Genomic DNA, 13426 nt, shown 5'->3' on the forward strand with positions numbered 1-13426 from the left:
TATCTATCTATCTATTTATCTATCTATCTATCTGACCTGTTGTTTTTTAGATATTTTCCCAATAATATTGATATTTTGGGCTGAAAGTCCTAAGCTCGTATAAACAGCAACATCCTATGTATGATATATACAGGGGGAGTAAAAAATATCCTATGATATATACAGGGTGAGTAAAAAAAACGGAGTTACGCTTTTGACAAAATTTTCTCAACAAATTGTTTAGTAGTACAGTGTACTGTATTGTTTAGTAGTACAGTGTACTGTATTGTTTAGTATTATAGTGCACTGTACTGTTTAGTACTACAATGTACTGTATTGTTTAGTAGTATAGTGTACTGTATTCTTTAGTAGTACAGTGTACTGTATTATTTAGTGATGCAGTGTACTGTATTGTTTAGTAGTTCAGTGTACTGTATTGTTTAGTATTACAGTGCACTGTACTGTTTAGTACTACAATGTACTGTATTGTTTAGTAGTACATTGTACTGCATTTTTTAGTAGTACAGTGTACTGTATTGAGTAGTAGTACAGTGTACTGTATTGTTTAGTAGTACAGTGTACTGCATTTTTTAGTATTACAGTGTACTGTATTGTTTAGTAGTACAGTGTACTGCATTTTTTAAGTAGTACAGTGTACTGTATTGTTTAGTAGTACAGTGTACTGTATTGTTTAATAGTACAGTGTACTTATTGTTTAGTAGTACAGTGTACTGTATTGTTTAGTAGTACAGTATACTGTATTGTTTAGTAGTACAGTATACTGTATTGTTTAGTAGTACAGTGTACTGTATTGTTTAGTAGTACAGTGTACTGTATTGTTTAGTACTACAGTGTACTGTATTGTTTAGTAGTACAGTATACTGTATTGTTTAGTACTACAGTGTACTGTATTGTTTAGTAGTACAGTATACTGTATTGTTTAGTAGTACAGTGTACTGTATTGTTTAGTAGTACAGTGTACTCTATTGTTTAGTATTACAGTATACTGTATTGTTTAGTATTACAGTGCACTGTACTGTTTAGTAGTACAATGTACTGTATTGTTTAGTAGTACAGTGTTCTGTATTATTTAGTGATGCAGTGTACTGTATTATTTAGTAGTACAGTGTACTGTATTGTTTAGTAGTACAGTGTACTGTATTGTTTAGTAGTGTACTGTAGTGTTTAGTAGTACAGGTGACTGTATTGTAAAGCAGTACACTGTACTGCAATGTTTACCTTCCGTAGCTGCATACAAGGTCTGCCAGTAACATAAATAATCAGATAACCAAGATCCTGCCAGTGCCGCACTATATNAATGAATCAATGAATCAATGAACCAATGAATCAATGAATCAATGAATCAATGAATCAATGAATCAATGAATCAAGGAATCAATGAATCAATGAATCAATGAATCAATGAATCAATGAATCAATGAATCAATGAATCAATGAATCAATGAAACAATCAATTAATCAACAAATCAATCAACTAATCAATACACCAATCAATGAATCAAGATCCTGCCAATGTCGCACTATATAAACAGCTCCAGCTCGTACCTAAGCATCTACAATCATCAATCAATCAATTAAATAATTAAAACTCACTGAATCAAATAAACAACAAAAATGAATCAAATACCAAAAATCAATCAATAAATACTTTAAAATAATTTAATTAAATACTCAAAACTCAATCAATCAATTAATGAGGTATTTAATCAGCAAAACAAAGTTATAATAATTAAACATAAGTTAAAAATCACCTTTTCCCGACACTGAGACACTGGCGGTGAAACTACCATCGATAGAGAAGACAACCGCCTCGGTCTTCGGCGGTACTATAGTCAGGTACAGATCCAATACTGTATGGTCACCTGGGATATATATACATATATATATATATATTGATGGATAGATATTTAGATAAATAGATAGAAAGATAGAAAAGTAGATAGAGAACTAGATAGATATATAAATAGATATTTAGATGGATAGAAAGATAAAAAGAAAAACAATTATGAACAGCTTAACAGCTTACCTCTGACCACCATTTTGATAGGATAAACCCCAAACCCTAACCGGTCCTTCAGTGTGTACACAACGCGACCGTTCTATTAACCAAACCAAACTTTCAATATATGTACAACTGTACTATAAAAAAGACGAGACATTAAAGGTACTGTAATCGTCATTTCCAGGGATCCCCCAACTTAAATCTGATCATAAATGTGAAATGTACAATTATTATCCTGCCTCGAAATATGTTTAATTTTTATAATTTCTCCATTGCTTCTTATATGCAAGAAATGCGCAGGTCGCTTGTGCAGAGAAACCGCAAATTAAAATAGAAGTTTTAAGAAACAAAAACACGGATATCTAATTCAAACAAAGGGTATCGTTGAGAATCGGGTATTGCCATCTTTGCATGAAGTTTGTAGGGTAATTGAAATTACGCTTACAGTCCCTTGAAGAGAATTCGCCAACGTTTAACAAGACAAAGATATAAAGGGAATGTGAACCTATTTTGAAGTGAATCTTTACTAAAATTTGACCAATATCAATTATATTGGTTCAAGATAAAATATGGAAGTTTTTTTATCGAAAATTAAAACAAACAAAAAGACATTGCTAAGGATAAATATTTTTTGAAAACTTAAGGCATGCAATATTTTGTGTTACTTTTGTATTCCGGATTTCGATCTTTTGTTAATCTGCAGATTAATTTAATCAATATTTGATATCCTGCATCAGTGTTATGTACCCTGATAGAATAATAGAATAGACGAGATTAAGCATTTATCCTCAAATTAAAAGTGACCACACTGGATATCAAGATCAAGCAATCAGGATTATGAGTTTCTAACACATAAGTTTCCAGCTCAGATACTTAATTTGTTTTGTCATTACTCATTAGTAAGATTCTGGATACTAGAGTTTGGGAACGGAGGAGAATACGGAGAACTGGGATCAGTTCTAAGGATTAGGAGACAAGATCAACTTTAATATGGTTTAGGTTTCTCCGGAGATTTCTCCAACCCGTCCAGAGGGAATAAAGAAATAAAGTAAGTTTAAGACCCATTCTAACCTACTTACACTTAACGGGGTTTAATTGAACCCAGAGTGAATTCTACCCGTCCTGGAATATAGTATCATCTACAACAAGACCTGGCCAACCTTAATCTATAACTAACTCAGTATTGGTACATATATCAGGAGAAGGATTAAATTATATCAGCTCCTTTAAACACTTTCATTTCCTTTAATCCAAACCTTTAAGTAAGTAAGTAATTACTTATCTACAAAATATAAAAACAACAAAATAATAAATTAAATGTTTAAGGAGAAAATATTTAAAAATCCTCCAAAAATAGAAGTTGTGGGAATATTTTCCCCAATTCTTAAAAAGAGGAAAAGGAAAGTTACAATTATTTGTCTTAATTAATAAATAATTGTAAATATTTAGTACACATACTCAAATGTAAAGTTGCCATGGAGGCCTGTTGGGCGGAAAAAGATGTAAATACATACATATTATCATTATTCATACTGATGATTGCATAAAAGCATGAAACAAGCTGTTTATGAATGAAATGTTATAAGAAGATTGTTGTGTTTCAACTGATACATATTATCATTATATAATAGAATAATTAAAAAGTGAAGTGGAATATTTCTTATCTTTTGAGTCACCTTCCAGCATATATAGAGATTTACAAAGTTTACAAAGCAATAAATACAAATTCCTGATAAAACTCAGTTTCAGCCAAACATTCAACTTATTACGCAGTTGATCAAATTGTTATATATTCAAGTGACTCTCCACTAGGCAACATCAATATTGGAACTGAGTTAACCGCCCACCGGGAGATTGTTCTTTGAGATCTAAACTAATTTGGTGATAAAAAGAAATTGCCAAATCATCCACTCGGTTCTGATCCGACACTTTAATGTCAAAAAATCCCTTCAAAGGCCCAAAAAAATAAAATTTCAAAACAAAGTATTTTTTACAATTTTTTTGTTGATATTTTTTGCTGAATTCATACAATTTGTTTTTTCGAAATCCATTTTTTACTGAAATTTAAAGTGATTTCTCCAACATTAAATTGTCGGATGGGAACCGTATGAATGATTTCGAACATCCTCGTGATCGCATTATTTCTTCCAGGTTTTAATGCCAAAACTCCCAGTGGAAGGTTGGCTGATTTCTAAAAAAATCATAAATCAATCATACCTACTCTCCGCTGTATGGTGTATTTCCACCAGCCAAAACCAAACTTCATCATCACTTCTTCCGATTTAAAAAGGCAGTTTAACTTTCTTTACGGATAATTTAATTCTCTATAAGTAAGTTCAGCGCATGTTTATATAGAGTACACGATAAACTGAATAAACTATGTTAACTAAAATTCTCATAAAAGGAAGGAAAAGTTCAGTTCTAAGGTTCTACAAGAGCATATATTTAGAATGAGCTGCTGCAAGTATATAGGGTTCTAAGGTTCTACAAGAGCATATATTTAGGATGAGCTGCTGCAAGTATATAGGGTTCTAAGGTTCTACAAGAGCATATATTTAGGATGAGCTGCTGCAAGTATAAAGGGTTCTAAGGTTCTACAAGAGCATATATTTAGAATGAGCTGCTGCAAGTATATAGGGTTCTAAGGTTCTACAAGAGCATATATTTAGAATGAGCTGCTGCAAGTATATAGGGTTCTAAGGTTCTACAAGAGCATAAATTTAGGATGAGCTGCTGCAAGTATAAAGGGTTCTAAGGTTCTACAAGAGCATATATTTAGGATGAGCTGCTGCAAGTAAATAGGGTTCTAAGGTTCTACAAGAGCGTATATTTAGAATGAGCTGCTGCAAGTATATAGGGTTCTAAGGTTCTACAAGAGCAAATATTTAGAATGAGCTGCTGCAAGTATATAGGCTTACCCACATAGGATTTGGAACAAATATGGAAACCGTTAAAAAAACTTTATGAAATCTGAAAAATTTTGTTAAAATTTTTGGTATTTTTTAATACAGCTGAATTGCGCAGCAAAATCACAATGTTAGCTTTATTTTATACAATTGATCATCTTCTCATTAAATGATGAAACTTTTTTATAAAAGATAATTACAAACTTGTACAATATTATTTTAGTAGTATTACAGTATTCCAATTTCTCCCCCTTTGGGATTCTTTGGTCCCAGGGACCCTCCTCCTGGGGGAATCCAAGGAGGGGAATCCAAGGACCCAGAAAACCCCCTAGTGGGAAACAACATCCCAACATTTATTTTTGATATTTTTTAAATAATTGGTATTAGAAATTGTCCGTATGTTCTTCGTATCTATTCATTGGTTCAGAATTCTGCTATTCTCTGCTTCTTTTTTAATTCTGATATTTCTTGTTTGTTGCAAGGAAGTTTAGCTCATTATATGTTTCTAAATTCAATATCTCAGCTGCTGACACTGAACCCATGAGCAAAAATAATAATAAAAAAAATAATCCTTGCAAGTTTTCTGCCTTGATGTCTTCAAGCTTGTCCATGATCCTCCTGTCCTCATGATGCTCCACGGGGTGGTCTCTCCACCTGTGCTTCAGGAAGCTCTGCTCAAAGGACCAGGATCTTCAGGCGGTTGGAGGCTGTCCTCATTCCTAAAGTTCCCGTTTACATCAAGCTGCCCAACTCCATCTTCCAGCTGATCAAGGGCCACTGTTCCTATTGTTTCAGAAGCCTCAATTTCACCTTCATCTTCTGTGGAATGATCAGACTCTAAAAGTGGGATGATCTCATCCTCAGATGCATCCTTAGCCTCTTCCTCAGCCTCCGCTGTAACTTTGACAATGGGAGCTGAACTGCTCTCCAGAGAGGCTAGGTCCATGGGATCAATCTCCTCCTCATCTACATCATCCGGACTCACAAGGTACACAGGGTTCCTCATCATCAATCTTGATCTGCTGATCTTCGTGGGGACTAACTGTAACTCAAGGATATCCTGTACACTGCATGTAGCACAGGACCCAGCGCGGTAGTGTGCAGGAGACAATTGTGTCTACTGCTAGGGCGCGGGTTTTACTGACTCATGTTCTGATCTCTCATTGTATCTAAGGGACTGTTCACCCTTTTCTGGATCAGTCCCGAATACAACAACATCTTGGGTAATACTTGTAAATTATACTTGTACTTGATGCTTCTCCACATTAGGAAGATTTGTGGTTGATGGATATTAACATTTTTCCCATGGGTTGTAGGTTTTACTTAAAAACTGGCTAACTAGAACTGTTTCTAAGTCATGGATATATAATAGAATGGATATATCATAGTCAAGGTTTGATGTAATTTTTTCGCTGGGGTGTTATGCAGTACATTAGACATTGGACCCTGGAACTTACAATTTGTCATTGGTTTCTGGATAGTTAATAGATGTCAAAGGAGTATAGAAAAACATTGTAAGTCTTTAAAACTTGATAAGATTTAGCCTTTTCTTTGTATTATAAAAATTGTTGGAGATACTAAAGATTTAAACAACCTTGCTTATATTTAATATTTTGAATTTTAAACAAATTTCTCAATATCTTTGTCAATTCTTAAGGTACCAAAACGGCAGACCACATTTTGGAATTCTGAAAACAAGGCGCCTTTGATGTTACCAACTCTTTGAAGAAAATGCTATGTCAACAAGATTTTAGCTACAGTATCTCATTTCTGCCCACTTTATACCAAAGTTCTTCTCTAATTTGGACCCTGAACTTCACTTCAAACTTTTTTAAAAGTACAAATTATTTTTATGGAATGAACAATAGCCAAAATAAAAATTTGTTATAGAAGAACCTAAAATTTGCTATGCAGAGGTTTTAGAAATTTCCTAAAAATATCCACTGAGAAATAACAGCTGCGTAGCCCACCGACAAAGTTACATGTACACTAGCCGAGAATAGATAGATCGGTAGATAGAAGCATACATTTAAGCGGGCTGTGTTCTAAGTAGTGCAAGTCAAGCTTTTTCAAAGCAAGCCTAGACCCATGAGAGGTAAAAAACCTCTGTTCTCCAAGGTAATACAGCGTTGACAGAGGAATGCAGGCATTCCTTGTTGATTATCTTGTTTTCCTCATTAATTTTCCTTCATACCTATTTTGCATATTTTGCACAAATTTTTGTTTGTGTATCAAATTCGTAATTTTTTACACTTCCTTATGCACATGAGAAATAAAACATGCAAAATCAGATTTTTGTATGGAGTTCTGCGCAAATTAACTTTATTTATTTATCTATAATATATATTCTATTAATATTATATATATAATATCATTCATCCCTTTCAAGCGTCATGTAGAATACTGTAGAATACTGATAGATAAAAGAAATTTTTTATATTTTACATAATATAATCTAATATAATTTGGTACATTCTGATAAAATAAAAACACTTAGCAATTTGTTTTTCAGATATTAAGAAGGAAAACTGAGTAGCCCTCGAAAGGGTAAATTTGTTCAAAATGTCGGCCTTAGAAGGAGCAGAGGCAGAGGTAAGAAAATCCAACCCCTTAAACCCTTCAGCTCTTTCATAGAGTATATAGATTTACAGGATTTCAATGAACATTGTTGTCTCATTATAATCTACATAAGAATACAAATAATTATCTTAAAAATATATAATGTATTTTGCAATCAGTGACCATTAATTACAAATAAAAAGAATTATTTTAAAAAGGAAAATGTTGTAACAAAATGTTAATTCATAAAAGCATGAAAAATCTGTAATTTAGAAAGGGGAACCTGAGAAACCCAAAGAATGTGTCTGTACATTGAAACTTGGAATATGCAGTCCTTTTATTGGATTCAATCCTAGCAGTACCGAAGAAGATCCTTTGTTCCAAGTGCTTTCATCGAAATTAACAGAAAAATTAAAAATGGCCATGGAAGAGTTTGATTCATTTCCACATGGAGTCATAGCTATGCCCCCGGACCACGCACCATACATTGCTAGAAAAAAGGATCCTTATGAAACCAAGAACCAGGACAGCTCACCAGAATTGGATAAAAAACCTGATGAATCCGATCTGGCTGGTTTTTATGCTGAAGATTTACTCTATGGAACGGTTTTAGCTGAAATAAAGAAGTTAGATGATTCATCAGATGAAAAAGCATTCGTCATGAAGGGTTATAAGTCCAGTACTTTTATCCCACGCTTGCGAGATATAGCAAACAAAGAGGCCAAGGCAAGGGGTAATGATCTGCCAGTGGAGCTGACAGATATAGAAAAATTAGTGAATCTTGATCTTAAACCCCTGGATGACTATATAGCAAAGAAGAGGAATGGAGAAGATGTCAGATTAAACAAGCAGTTTGAAAAGTTCATAAAAACCCATGGATTGGAACCTGACGTTCGCTCGAAATTCAAATTCATGAGAGATCATATGAAAAATGGGATATCAGACGCAGAAGTAGATACCTTGATTGTTCTCCCATTGCGTAAGCTGCTAATTGTTATTGAAACTAAAGCAGCAACAGAGGATACAAATTTCCCCAGCAAACTCAAGGAAGGATCACAGCAGTGTGAAAAATTCCACCAGTACTTAAAAGCTGCACACTGGAATATCCTGTCTGAACAATGGAAATTAGTGAAATGTGTTTCATTCCCATTAATATTCAACCTAGAAGAGGAGAAAAATCAGGAGAAAATAAGACGACCGAACTGCGGATGCTGTCAGAACTGTCAAGAATTCATTATCGACGGAAGGAAAGTGTGGATCATTGGTTGGAAAACAATGTTATAGCAAATTATTAATCAAATAAATGACACTTCTCTTTCTACTTGAATACAAATTTGTTTTGACATTTTTGGCAAGCTGAGACCAAAAAAGAGAAAGTCCATTTTTTCGAAAAAAAACACTTTCATTAAATATTTATTTTGTAAAAAATACAGTTGATTTAGACATTAAAATCTGCAATTTTCCAAATTATTAGCTAAAAGCCACTAAAAAGTCGTAATTTTCCAATTGCCTTCACTAAACACCTGTTTTTCTTTATTTATAACTAAATTATTAATTAACCCTGTCTAAAGCCAATTATTCACATTATTTACATATATGCTGTTAAAACAAACATTCCAACTTTTGTCCAACAGGAAGCTGAAAAACATGGGGGCCTGGTTGAGAAATGTTTTGGACAGATTTCCACCAAAACATGATATATACCATGAGTACACCAATCTTATCACCAGAATACTTGGCTTTACTATGTACAAGAAGAACCCAAGCCCATGGAGTTTAACACTAACAGAGAACCGAAAGGTCAATGACTACGCAATTACTGGAAGTGAATCAGGACTTTCTAGTGAAGCACCTGAAAGTTGGATCTGGTTGAGAAAGGGGCAACTTGAAGCTTTGAGTTGTTTGCGTGTTATTTTCTCTGCTGATTACGGGACTGGGAAGACGCTTTTACTGAAGGTAAGAAATTACATTTATATTAAGCTAATAGATTATAACATTAAGATATGAAGTGAAAAAAAGTGTTATTTAATATTGGGATTATAGATTAGTTGTGAGTATTAATGTTGTTTTGCAGAAAAAAAGATAATTCTATATTTAGAAAAAAGCCCTGGAGTTAAGTGACAAGGCTGCCAATCAAGGAAATACAAATATTTGAATACATTGATTGAACTCCAATACATATTATGATAGGCTGACTAGTGACCACCAGGGGTGGATACAGGAGTGAGCCATGGAGCGACTGTTCACCCCTGAAAATTGTTCATCCCTGAAGCTTTAGGGATGATCGCTACGGAAATAGAGAGAAAGTCTAAAATTCCAAATTACGTAGCAATTTCAATAGAGGAAGTAATGTATTTTTCATATTCATTCATAGTCATTAAAAAGGCATAATGATAACATTTTTAGTTGTGTCTTAAAAATTATAAGTTTTCCTTGTTTTTGGTTACTCAAGAGGATAAGGCTTTACTGACGACCGGGAACTCTTTTAATACCATGGATAAAGGTTAATTTGATCAATTTGAATAAATAAAAATAAAAATGTCTTTCTGAAGAATAAAGTGAAAAAATAACATTACCTCCTTTATTAGTCTAAACCATAACAAATCTAGTCATTTGAAAATAATATGATTTATAATTTTTGTTTTGTAAAAGATTAGATTACAATAATGAGCATTCAAGCAAAAGAAAATATTTGTTGCAGAAATAGGGGCATTTGGTCAAAAGGTTCTTTTCATCTCCCTAGCAGCACTAGCAGATAAATATAAATATGCAACAGAGGCTAAATTTGAAGAACACTGGAGAAATGAGACAATATTAGATCTCTGCAATAAACTTGATTTTGATGATCAAGTGAAAAAAGAAACAATGAAGGTAGGTAGGGGACAATCTTTGATTAAAATTTTTGTCCTAAAGGCTAAAATTTCACCCATGCCACATGATACAATGAGCCACAGTTTGTCATACTAAAATTAGATAGGCACTTAAAGCTGAGACTTAAAGGGACTATTGGCGTAGAGCCTCTGTTTAAAGAATTACTTACATGATTCACAATGGTACTCTCTAAACCTTTATTGCTTTTTGTCGTTTTTTTTCTATCTTGAAAAGTGATAAATTTTGTACATTTTCTTTATGGTCTCTTCTGCAAAAAACATTAACTCACTTTTTAAGAGAATCATAATTGAAAATTATAAATTTCCGGAGAGAAAAACAAGGAAATCTCCATCAATTTTACAAAATGGTTCAGTTGTAGATCAGGCATGAAAAGGTCACATGAAATTAAAAGAACATTCACTTTAATGAATTTTTATTGATGCATATTTTCATAATGTCTTGTTACTTGAGGTGTGTGGATTGAGTGATCTGGTAGAAGAGTATGAAAAATCAGGAAAGAGAGTAACAGAAGGGCAAGTTGATTATTTTTATAGGTATAAAAAATAATAATTATATCTTTGATAATAAAGCAATAATCTTAATTTAAGATAAATACAAGGTGTCAAAATAAACGCTTTTCAAGGTACAACAGCTCTGATTATGATTAAATTTTGACATTTTTGGACAATTTCAAAATCAACGTACTATTTCCGACCAATGAACATTAGTTAGAGGCTGGGAAAAAAATCATATAAAGATTATAGGAAAAGTAAAAAAAAACATTTTTTTATTTTAATTTTATATTAAGAGATACCTTATTTTGGTTTAAATGAATTATACCGGTCCTTCTTATTATTTCGTTAAAGGAATTGAGTTTTTATCACAAACTCTGATTTTTGAATCTCTATATCTGTGCAACCCGATGTCGTAGACCCTTAATATTTCAAGCTATGAATTCTGTTAGATAAAAGTGTCTAAATTTAAAATATCAAAGGTTTACACCATTTGGTTGCAAAGATATAGGCATTAGAAAGTTTGACTTTTTAGCAAAAACTCAGTTCATTTGTTTAATTCCCTAAATTCTGGTGGATTTTAATCTTTTAAAAGAATTTTCCTATTTTGAGACCCTTTAATGAAATCACAAAATATGTTAAAAAAACAAATATAATAAATCTATGAACTCTACTAAGCCAAAATGGCAAACTTCTGATCGTAATTTATGCTTCTTAAATTTTAGTATTACTAACCTCTATGTTGTCCATCTCTCAGAAATGTAAAATAAAACCATGTATTAGCTGTAGTTCCAGAAAGGGACTGTGAGCAAAATGTGAAGTGACATTCCAATTTCCATATNTTATATTTTTGCAACCCACACAGAGCTTACTGGTAAGACCTTGGGACCTTCTAGCTCCTGTAGCTTAAAGTTTACACACACAAGTGAGCTTAAGCCAATTAGATGTTAGAAATTCATAACATTTTTGTTTTGTTTAATAGTTTATCAATTGTAGGAGGATTTACGAATAAAAACATAAAAGATTTCAATCTGAAGTGCAATTTACTTTAGTTTGAAGAATGAAGGATAAGAATGAAGAATGAAGGATAAGAATAAAGAATGATGGATAAGAATAAAGAATGAAGGATAAGAATGACGAATGAATATTAAGAAAGTAGAATGAAGGATAAGAATGAAGAATGAAAGATAAGAATAAAGAATGAATAATGAAGGATGAGAATGAAGAATAAAAGATAATAAGGGAGAATGAAGGATACAAATTTAGAATGAAGGATAAGAATAAAGAATGATGGATAAAAATTGAGAATGAAGGATGAGACTAAAGAAGGATAGATGAGAAAGAAAAATGAAGAACAAGAGTGAAGAATGAAGAAGAAGAATAAAGAATGAAAAATGATAAAGAAGAATGAAGGATAAAAATTAATATTGAAGGATAAGAATGAAGAATGAGGGATGAGAAAGAAGAATGTTGGATAAGAAATAACAATAAAGGATAAGAAAAAAGAATGAAGGATAAAAAACCTGATGACTTTAACCTTAGATATTTAATATTTATATTAATATTTATATATATCCGAATTTAATGAATTTGAGCAGCTTCTCGAATCAGCCAAAAAGCGGCTTAAATCTTGAAACATTGAATACTATTTAAATAGGAACCAACCATATTTGAGATTGAGCTGCGTCTAAAATTTAAGCCACGGCTCAAATTCTTTAAATTCAGCCTCAGTTGTGTTTAGTTAACTTAAAATCTTTCAATCCATAATTATAATATAAAGATTTTGTGAAAGTACAAACTAAGTTCTTTATACAGTGATAACCAAAAACACTGGATTAAGTCATAACTTTAAATAGTCTGCAATGCAAACAGGAGACACAACAATTGTGCAGTGTAAACAAACCCATTTCACTTAATAAGTGATTTAACGACTTACAAGTTGCTTTGTAACACATCAAATGCACTTCAGTATTACTTAATGTCGTCTTCCTATTCTACAGTTTTCTGGTTATCATTGTAGTCCAGTAAACTCAGAGCCTTATAAATGCATACTTTAGGAAGGGCCCAGGGGGGGGGGGGTCCTTCTCAGTCATCTATGTTACTTTATTCAAGTTCAAAGAGTGAAAATAATAAGATTTGTGTTAGCAATTATGCAGAAACCTCCAAAAGAAATGATTTATTTTTGTCTTAATTAACACAATTTGATTAAAGTTGGTCCACAATCATGATTAGTAGAGTGGAAAGAAGGGGGGGAGGAGGGGCTGAATCAGGTTTGTCCTCCCTCTACTTGCGCCACTGATGTTAAAAGTGTGTTTACAAGATTAAATATGAAATATTTTTAGCTTTACTTTTTGATAAACATATATTTATATATGTCTTCCTTTTTGTTCAGGTAAAAATATCGATCGTCATGTGTGGATGGCAATTAGAAATGTAACAATGTTTAGATCAGAGTATGAGAAAAAATTTCCAGAGGTGTGTCTTAATTTTTCCGGTGAAACCCATAACAAACCCTCAACAAAATTCCATATCTCATATAGAAATATTGGTTTAATTACTTTAACATGTTAAAGATC

General features: G+C 32.5%; 1 protein-coding gene across 1 annotated transcript; it reads left to right on the forward strand.

The window, feature by feature from the left end:
- Positions 1 to 7265: 7265 nt before the first annotated feature.
- On the forward strand, positions 7266 to 10856 carry LOC111717588 (uncharacterized; the record flags this gene model as incomplete). The annotated part of the gene is given in 6 exon segments (XM_023493085.1): positions 7266 to 7500; positions 7741 to 8718; positions 9106 to 9423; positions 9566 to 9605; positions 10169 to 10338; positions 10810 to 10856. Coding segments are annotated over 6 exon segments (1583 nt in total), but the record flags the coding sequence as incomplete, so codon positions are not given.
- Between the last annotated feature and the right edge of the window lie 2570 nt (positions 10857 to 13426).

Source organism: Eurytemora carolleeae, unplaced genomic scaffold, assembly GCF_000591075.1.
Source record: "Eurytemora carolleeae unplaced genomic scaffold, Eaff_2.0 scaffold2514, whole genome shotgun sequence".
NCBI lineage: Eukaryota > Metazoa > Arthropoda > Copepoda > Calanoida > Temoridae > Eurytemora > Eurytemora carolleeae.